Source organism: Salmo salar, chromosome ssa02, assembly GCF_905237065.1.
Source record: "Salmo salar chromosome ssa02, Ssal_v3.1, whole genome shotgun sequence".
NCBI lineage: Eukaryota > Metazoa > Chordata > Actinopteri > Salmoniformes > Salmonidae > Salmo > Salmo salar.
This window is the reverse complement of record NC_059443.1, coordinates 67,506,454-67,516,524: the sequence shown is the minus strand read 5'-3', so window position 1 is coordinate 67,516,524 and position 10,071 is coordinate 67,506,454. Positions and strand designations below refer to the sequence as shown.

Sequence of the window (10,071 nt, the reverse complement as noted above, 5' to 3'; positions counted from 1 at the left end):
AAGAACTTTGTTATACAGGAGTCCCGGGGGGAGAGAACGGGGGAGGAGGGGGAGAATGAGGGAGGAAGGAGAGAAGGGGAGGACAGGGGATACATGGAGGAGAGAGAGAGAAGTGGAGACTTTCTAGTGCTTGTTAATGATGTTTCAGGGTGAGGCCAAGGTGGATCTCCAGGACTCCATATCCCAGAAGACAAATGCTGCTTCTTTTCCCGGGACAGTCTTGTTCTCTCAGTCGTTACTGTTAAAATGGTAGAATGTTGCCCCGGGTTCTTTTTTTGTGACATGGGCATTGTGTAGATTCTCTAACCTCAGAATACCTATCATTAATAATATACAAAAGTGAAATAAACAATACAAATGAACAGTAAACATTACACATACAGAAGTTTCAAAAGAATAAAGACATTACAAATGTCATATTATGTATATATACAGTGTTGTAACGATGTACAAATGGTTCATGTTCAAAAGGGAAAATAAATAAACATAAATATGGGTTCTATTTACAATGGTGTTTGTTCTTCACTGGTTGACCTTTTCTTGTGGCAACAGGTCACAAATCTTGCTGCTGTGATGGCACACTGTGGTATTTCAACCAATAGATATGGGAGTTTATCAAAATTAGATTTGTTTTCGAATTCTTTGTGGATCTGTGTAATCTGAGGGAAATATGTGTCTCTAATATGGTCATACATTTGGCAGGATATTGGGAAGTGCAGCTCAGTTTCCACCTCATTTTGTGGGCAGTGTTCAAATAGTCTGTCTTCTCTTGAGAGCCATGTCTGCCTACGGCGGCCTTTCTCAATAGCAAGGCTATGCTCCCTGAGTCTGTACATAGTCAAAGCTTTCCTTAAGTTTGGGTCAGTCACAGTGGTCAGGTATTCTGCCACTGTGTACTCTCTGTTTAGGGCCAAATAGTATTCTAGTTTGCTCTGTTTTTTTGTAAATTCTTTCCAAAGTAATGATCTTTTTGTTGTCTCTGTCTGTCTCTCTCTCTCTCCAGTTCTCAAGCTATTGAAGATGGCTACAGGAATGAGAGCTCTTCTAGACACAGTGGTTCAGGCTCTACCTCAGGTGTATATCCACTCAATTACACACACACACACACACACACACACACACACACACACACACACACACACACACACACACACACACACACACACACACACACACACACACACACACACACACACACAATATGCAGCGTATACACAGACACACACAAATTGTGCTTTGCCCTCTCCTGGCATTGCCAGATACCCATCTCTGTGCCCTATCCTTTATCCCTACCACTGAAAGAGGTTCGTTCTGAATAGGGGAGAGTGATGGAGGAGCACTGTCAATATCTCTGCCACTGACTTTTAGGCTGCATCCCAAATGACACCCTGTTCCTTATGTAGTGCCCTATTACCCATAGGGCACTGGTCATAAGTAGTGTACTACATAGGGAATAGGGTGCAATTTTGGACAAAGTCAAGGTAGAAGTGGGGCTGTGACATGTTGCCCTCCTCTCCTATTCTGATGACTTTCCGACACCCGCTCATTTTTATGAGAATAAGACGTCTTATTTTTATTAACTTTTCACTTTTTATTCCCCATTGACCTTGAGCCAAAAGCAATTGGATTGTTAAACTTTGATCTGTTTTCGGAGGAGAATGTAATTTTATCTTACACTCCTTTGAGAGTATCTATCTCCCACTAGTTAGTATATACTGTTAATGTACACAGGCTTAGAAACTCCTCTCATTTGACTTGATACCTTGGGGTGTTTTACCACGTTTGCTTTGTATCTCCTTGGATAGCAACACACACACACACACACACACACACACACACCCAGATACACCTACGCAATCGGGTACGTACGCACACACACACACACACACACACACACACACACACACACACACACACACACACACACACACACACACACACACACACACACACACACACACACACACACACACACACACACACACACACACACATACACACACATACACAGGATAATACATCTCCCTGCATTCTCCCTGGATTATTTTCTGCCTCAAATTGATGAGCTTTTTATCCATGTTATTTTCTTTCAGCCAATCTTTCCCTGACAGGCCTCATTGGTTTTCCATTGTTGTTGTTGGGAGGGTTGTTTCAGTTCAGGTCCATTTCTTCTAGTGTTACAAGCCAAATCACCCATATAACCATTAGTAAAGTCCTTAGGGGGGCCTTGTCATGCCAGCCTGGTTATACCTCATGTTCAAGGTTGCCACTGTGCTTTCCACCAGTGCTTTGACTCAGTCTACTCAGACCTGCTGCACTGTATTTCACTGCTTGCTGTGGGGGTTTAACTGTCCATATTGAGCACGGATTGGCTGAATGTCTCCCAAAGCAGGAAGTATGACAACCTGTATTGACTGCTGATTGGTTGACTGTCTCTGTATTGATTGTTGATTGGTTGTCTTTGTGTCAGGTGGGGAACCTGGGCCTGCTGTTTATGTTGCTGTTCTTCATCTACGCTGCTCTGGGGGTGGAACTGTTTGGAGAGCTGGGTGAGTCTGTTTTAATAGTACCTTAAAACAGCTAACAATAATAGAACATGTACTGTACTGAATAAAAACCTCTCATCCTTGATAAAAAGGCTAAATGAATAACCAAAATTAACTGTACTGAATAAAAACCTCTCATCCTTGAGAAAAAGGCTAAATGAATAACCAAAATGAACTGTACTGAACAAAAACCTCTCATCCTTGATAAAAAGGCTAAATATATAACCAAAATGTACTGTACTGAATTTAAACTTCTCATACTTGATTAAAAGCTAAAGGCATAACCAAAATGAACTGTACTGAACAAAAACTCTCATACTTGATTAAAAGCTAAAGGCATAACCAAAATGTACTGTACTGAACAAACACATCTCATACTTGATAATTAGGCTAACAATACATTTTCCTGAGGCTCTATACCCTTATCTTTGGGCCAAAACAAATACTCATTCAAAAAGTGCAGTAAACTGTCAGAAATAAGTAAACAAGTTTTATGTTTATTAATATTTTGTTGAACAGTGATAAATTAATCTATCTCTTCTCCCACCTTTCTCTACATCTCTTCTCCCTTCACTCTCTCTCTCTTTCTCCTCCCACCTCTCACTCTTTCTCCTCCCACCTCTCACTCTTTCTCCTTCCCTCCCTCCCCTCCATCTCTCAGTGTGTAATGCTGACTACCCATGTGAGGGCATGAGTCGGCACGCCACCTTCGAGAACTTCGGCATGGCCTTTCTCACCCTCTTCCAGGTCTCCACCGGAGACAACTGGAACGGCATCATGAAGGTACACAAAACCCTCAGTCAATGTATCTGGCAAAATAAGGGTAAAATAAAATAAATCAATAAAAATGCTAAATGTAGGCCATTTATGACTTTAAACACTAGAGAATCATGAGAAATAGAGACATAAGTAGCACAGAAACTGGACAGAAAATGAGAACAAGATTGTGCCGACAGAAAGAGAGAGAGAAGAAAGAGGGAGAGAGAGCGCAGAGGGATCTGTTTTATATTGGTAGCTAAAAGCTTTCAACAAGGTGGCATCGAGGGTCTTTCACAACACATGGCTAACAGGGGGGATCATACAAAGTCCATTGCTTCCAATCAGATCCTGTGAATTATGCATGTAGTTCTTTAGTTTAACAGATGTTCTTGTCCATAGCAGCATAGAGGTGACTGAAATGGAACAGATCTCTAACTGACAGAGACTACTAGCTAATGAAGTACTTATTCTCTGATCTCTAACCGACAGAGACGACTAGCTAATGAAGTACTTATTCTCTGATCTCTAACCGACAGAGACGACTAGCTAATGAAGTACTTATTCTCTGATCTCTAACCAACAAAGACTACTAGCTAATGAAGTACTTATTCTCTGATCTCTAACCGACAGAGACGACTAGCTAATGAAGTACTTATTCTCTGATCTCTAACCGTCAGGAGACGACTAGCTAATGAAGTACTTATTCTCTGATCTCTAACCGACAGAGACTACTAGCTAATGAAGTACTTATTCATAGATCTCTAACCGACAGAGACTACTAGCTAATGAAGTACTTATTCACAGATCTCTAACCGACAGAGACTACTAGATAATGAAGTACTTATTCTCTGATCTTTAACCAACAGAGACGACTAGCTAATGAAGTACTTATTCTCTGATCTCTAACCGACAGGAGAAGACTAGCTAATGAAGTACTTATTCTCTGATCTCTAACCGACAGAGACTACTAGCTAATGAAGGACTTATTCTCTGATCTCTAACCGACAGGAGATGACTAGCTAATGAAGTACTTATTCTCTGATCTCTAACCGTCAGGAGACGAATAGCTAATGAAGTACTTATTCTCTCATCTCTAACCGACAGAGACGACTAGCTAATGAAGTACTTATTCTCTGATCTCTAACCGACAGGAGAGGACTAGCTAATGAAGTACTTATTCTCTGATCTCTAACCGACAGGAGACGACTAGCTAATGAAGGACTTATTCTCTGATCTCTAACTGACAGAGACTACTAGCTAATGAAGGACTTATTCTCTGATCTCTAACCGACAGAGACTTCTAGCTAATGAAGTACTTATTCTCTGATCTCTAACCGACAGAGACTTCTAGCTAATGAAGTACTTATTCTCTGATCTCTAACCGACAGACTACTAGCTAATGAAGTACTTATTCTCTGATCTCTAACCGTCAGGAGACGACTAGCTAATGAAGTACTTATTCTCTGATCTCTAACCGACAGAGACGACTAGCTAATGAAGTACTTATTCTCTGATCTCTAACCGACAGAGACGACTAGCTAATGAAGTACTTATTCTCTGATCTCTAACCGTCAGGAGACGACTAGCTAATGAAGAACTTATTCTCTAATCTCTAACCGACAGGAGACGACTAGCTAATGAAGGACTTATTCTCTGATCTCTAACCGACAGGAGATGACTAGCTGATGAAGTACTTATTCTCTGATCTCTAACCGACAGGAGATGACTAGCTAATGAAGGACTTATTCTCTGATCTCTAACCGACAGGAGATGACTAGCTGATGAAGTACTTATTCTCTGATCTCTAACCGTCAGGAGATGACTAGCTAATGAAGTACTTATTCACAGATCTCTAAACGACAGAGACAACTAGCTAATGAATTACTTCTTCACAGATATCTAACCGACAGAGACTACTAGCTAATGAAGTACTTATTCTCTGATCTCTAACCGACAGAGACTTCTAGCTAATGAAGTACTTATTCTCTGATCTCTAACCGACAGACTACTAGCTAATGAAGTACTTATTCTCTGATCTCTAACCGTCAGGAGACGACTAGCTAATGAAGTACTTATTCTCTGATCTCTAACCGACAGAGACTACTAGCTAATGAAGTACTTATTCTCTGATCTCTAACCGACAGAGATGACTAGCTAATGAAGTACTTATTCTCTGATCTCTAACCGACAGAGACGACTAGCTAATGAAGTACTTATTCTCTGATCTCTAACCGTCAGGAGACGAATAGCTAATGAAGTACTTATTCTCTGATCTCTAACCGACAGAGACTACTAGCTAATGAAGTACTTATTCTCTGATCTCTAACCGTCAGGAGACGACTAGCTAATGAAGAACTTATTCTCTAATCTCTAACCGACAGGAGACGACTAGCTAATGAAGGACTTATTCTCTGATCTCTAACCGACAGAGACTACTAGCTAATGAAGTACTTATTCTCTGATCTCTAACCGACAGAGATGACTAGCTGATGAAGTACTTATTCTCTGATCTCTAACCGTCAGGAGACGACTAGCTAATGAAGAACTTATTCTCTAATCTCTAACCGACAGGAGACGACTAGCTAATGAAGGACTTATTCTCTGATCTCTAACCGACAGGAGATGACTAGCTGATGAAGTACTTATTCTCTGATCTCTAACCGACAGGAGATGACTAGCTAATGAAGGACTTATTCTCTGATCTCTAACCGACAGGAGATGACTAGCTGATGAAGTACTTATTCTCTGATCTCTAACCGTCAGGAGATGACTAGCTAATGAAGTACTTATTCACAGATCTCTAAACGACAGAGACAACTAGCTAATGAATTACTTCTTCACAGATATCTAACCGACAGAGACTACTAGCTAATGAAGTACTTATTCTCTGATCTCTAACCGACAGAGACTTCTAGCTAATGAAGTACTTATTCTCTGATCTCTAACCGACAGACTACTAGCTAATGAAGTACTTATTCTCTGATCTCTAACCGTCAGGAGACGACTAGCTAATGAAGTACTTATTCTCTGATCTCTAACCGACAGAGACTACTAGCTAATGAAGTACTTATTCTCTGATCTCTAACCGACAGAGATGACTAGCTAATGAAGTACTTATTCTCTGATCTCTAACCGACAGAGACGACTAGCTAATGAAGTACTTATTCTCTGATCTCTAACCGTCAGGAGACGAATAGCTAATGAAGTACTTATTCTCTGATCTCTAACCGACAGAGACGAATAGCTAATGAAGTACTTATTCTCTGATCTCTAACCGTCAGGAGACGACTAGCTAATGAAGAACTTATTCACTAATCTCTAACCGACAGGAGACGACTAGCTAATGAAGGACTTATTCTCTGATCTCTAACCGACAGGAGAGGACTAGCTGATGAAGTACTTATTCTCTGATCTCTAACCGACAGGAGATGACTAGCTAATGAAGGACTTATTCTCTGATCTCTAACCGACAGAGACTACTAGCTAATGAAGGACTTATTCTCTGATCTCTAACCGGCATAGACTACTAGCTAATGAAGTACTTATTCTCTGATCTCTAACCGACAGAGACTACTAGCTAATGAAGTACTTATTCTCTGATGTCTAACCGACAGAGACTACTAGCTAATGAAGTACTTATTCTCTGATCTCTAACCGACAGAGACTACTAGCTAATGAAGTACTTATTCTCTGATCTCTAACCGACAGAGACGACTAGCTAATGAATTACTTTTTCTCTGATTTCTAACCGTCAGGAGACGACTGTAACGGCTGTCTTCGGGTAGAGAGGACCAAAACGCAGCAGGAATGTGGATGCTCATCTTGAATATTTATTTTAAATAAAGTGAACACCAAAACAAAGAATGACAGACCGACAGTTTAACAGGCTATACTACTACAGCAGTGCTAAAGACAACTACCCACAATTAACAAACAAAACACATCCCTATATATAGGACTCTCAATCAAAGTCAACTACAAAAACCTGCCTTCAATTGAGAGTCCAACACCCAATACCTAACATAGAAAATACTAAACTAGAAAGAACATAGACATACAAAAACATAGAACATAACCCAAAACCCAGAAATAATAAATCAAACACCCTTCTAAACAAACCACCACCCCAAACCACATAAAACAAATACCCTCTGCCACGTCCTGACCAAACTACAATAACAAATAACCCCTATACTGGTCAGGACGTGACAACGACTAGCTACTGAAGTACTTATTCTCTGATCTCTAACCGACAGGAGACGACTAGCTAATGAAGGACTTATTCTCTGATCTCTAACCGACAGGAGATGACAAGCTGATGAAGTACTTATTCTCTGATCTCTAACCAACAGGAGATGACGAGCTGATGAAGTACTTATTCTCTGATCTCTAACCGACAGCAGACGACTAGCTAATGAAGGACTTATTCTCTGATCTCTAACCAACAGAGATGACTAGCTAATGAAGTACTTATTCTCTGATCTCTAACCGACAGAGACGACTAGCTAATTAAGTACTTATTCTCTGATCTCTAACCGACAGAGACTACTAGCTAATGAAGTACTTATTCTCTGATCTCTAACCGACAGAGACGACTTGCTAATGAATATTTATTCTCTGATCATAACCGACAGAGACTACTAGCTAATGAAGTACTTATTCACAGATCTCTAACTGACAGAGACTACTAGCTGAAGTACTTATTCACAGATCTCTAACTGACAGAGACGACTAGCTAATGAAATATTTATTCTCTGATCTCTAACCGACAGAGACGACTAGCTAATGAATACTTATTCTCTGATCTCTAACCGACAGGAGACGACTAGCTAATGAAGTACTTATTCTCTGATCTCTAACCGACAGAGACGACTAGCTAATGAAGTACTTATTCTCTGATCTCTAACCGACAGAGACGACTAGCTAATGAAGTACTTATTCTCTGATCTCTAAACAACAGAGACGACTAGCTAATGAAGTACTTATTCTCTGATCTCTAACCGACAGGAGATGACTAGCTGATGAAGTACTTATTCTCTGCTCTCTAACCGACAGGAGACGACTAGCTAATGAAGTACTTATTCTCTGATCTCTAACCGACAGAGACGACTAGCTAATGAAGTACTTATTCTCTGATCTCTAACCGACAGAGACGAGTAGCTAATGAAATATTTATTCTCTGATCTCTAACCGACAGAGACTACTAGCTAATGAAGTACTTATTCTCTGATCTCTAACCGACAGAGACGACTAGCTAATGAAGTACTTATTCACAGGAAGTTGATAATAGTTAATAATTTTCGATTGGTTGTATTGCTTCCTCATTTGGGAAAATTAGTCTACCTCTGTAAATGTTTCTTTCTTTCTTTCTTTCTTTCTTTCTTTCTTTCTTTCTTTCTTTCTTTCTTTCTTTCTTTCTTTCTTTCTTTCTTTCTTTCTTTCTTTCTCTCTGTCTTTCGTTCTTTCTTTTTTCTCTGTCTTTCTTTCTTTCAATGTATTTTCTATCTATGTTTATTTTTCCCCTTTTTCCTGTCTGTCCTCCAGGACACCCTGCGTGAGTGCCCTCCAGGTCCAAGTGACTACCCGTGCCACGCTGGACTCCAGTTCATCTCTCCCATGTACTTTGTCTCCTTCGTCCTCACCGCCCAGTTTGTCCTCATCAACGTAGTGGTAGCCGTGCTCATGAAGGTACTGTATGGGAGACACACAGCACAGACCAGTCCGTCCTCATAAAACACACACACACACCACTGTGCAATGCTGTGGAACTGAATGTCTAAACGTAGAACAAGATTCCAAATATCCCTGGAAGGATTAATAGGATGCTCAAAGATGCTGAGATGGCAGAAGAGTTAATTAACATGTTGGATAACTAAAGTAATATTATCTGTTTTCCTTGAAGCACCTGGACGACTCAAACAAAGAGGCCCAGGAGGATGCTGAGATGGATGCAGAGATTGAGCTGGAGCTTGCCCAGGGACAACTGCAACTACCCACCTGCTGCATGGGGGGGCTGGGCACTGGGCTGGTCGTGGCTGGGGCCTCTGGAGCGCCTGGATGTAGGGGTGATTTGATTAGATCTTTTCAATGAATATTAATCTGATTTATTTATTTTATCTACCTGCCCTGGGACCACTAGCTAGCCGGCTAAATCTGACACATTTACAGATATGTTGATTGATGTGCATTGTCTCTGTCAAATAAATGTAACAAATTAAATGAAAATTGGACAATTTAAAAACAAATCTCAAACAATCATGTGGATACAATGCATTTTAAAATCATTAATGAGAACACAAACATTGTTTACTGTTTAAATTCCATTGTGGTCCTCTTCTATCCATTGTGGGTCCTCTTCTATCCATTGTGGGTCCTCTTCTATCCATTGTGGTTCCTCTTCTATCCATTGTGGGTCCTCTTCTATCCATTGTGGTCCCCTTCTATCCATTGTGGTTCCCCTTCTATCCATTGTGGGCCCTCTTCTATCCATTGTGGTCCCCTTCTATCCATTGTGGGTCCTCTTCTATCCATTGTGGTCCCCTTCTATCCATTGTGGTTCCTCTTCTATCCATTGTGGTTTCTCTTCTATCCATTGTGGGTCCTCTTCTATCCATTGTGGTTTCTCTTCTATCCATTGTGGTCCCTCTTCTATCCATTGTGGTTTCTTTCTATCCATTGTGGTCTCTCTTCTATCCATTGTGGTCCCCTTCTATCCATTGTGGTCCTCTTCTATCCATTGTGGTCTACTTTCCATTGTGGACCTCTT

The 10,071-nt window shown here is 40.6% G+C and overlaps 1 protein-coding gene across 1 annotated transcript in view; it reads left to right on the top strand.

Moving 5' to 3' along the window:
• The window catches only part of LOC106590384 (voltage-dependent T-type calcium channel subunit alpha-1I), a 142,568-nt gene extending 132,757 nt beyond the window's left edge, over positions 1-9,811 (top strand). The window contains exons 30-34 of the mRNA XM_045713267.1: positions 1,004-1,074; positions 2,471-2,549; positions 3,208-3,329; positions 8,850-8,993; positions 9,208-9,811. Of these exons, the coding sequence (XP_045569223.1) occupies positions 1,004-1,074; positions 2,471-2,549; positions 3,208-3,329; positions 8,850-8,993; positions 9,208-9,396 (605 nt within the window). The 3' untranslated portion in view covers positions 9,397-9,811. The remainder of the gene's footprint in view (positions 1-1,003; positions 1,075-2,470; positions 2,550-3,207; positions 3,330-8,849; positions 8,994-9,207) is intronic.
• Positions 9,812-10,071: the final 260 nt, after the last annotated feature.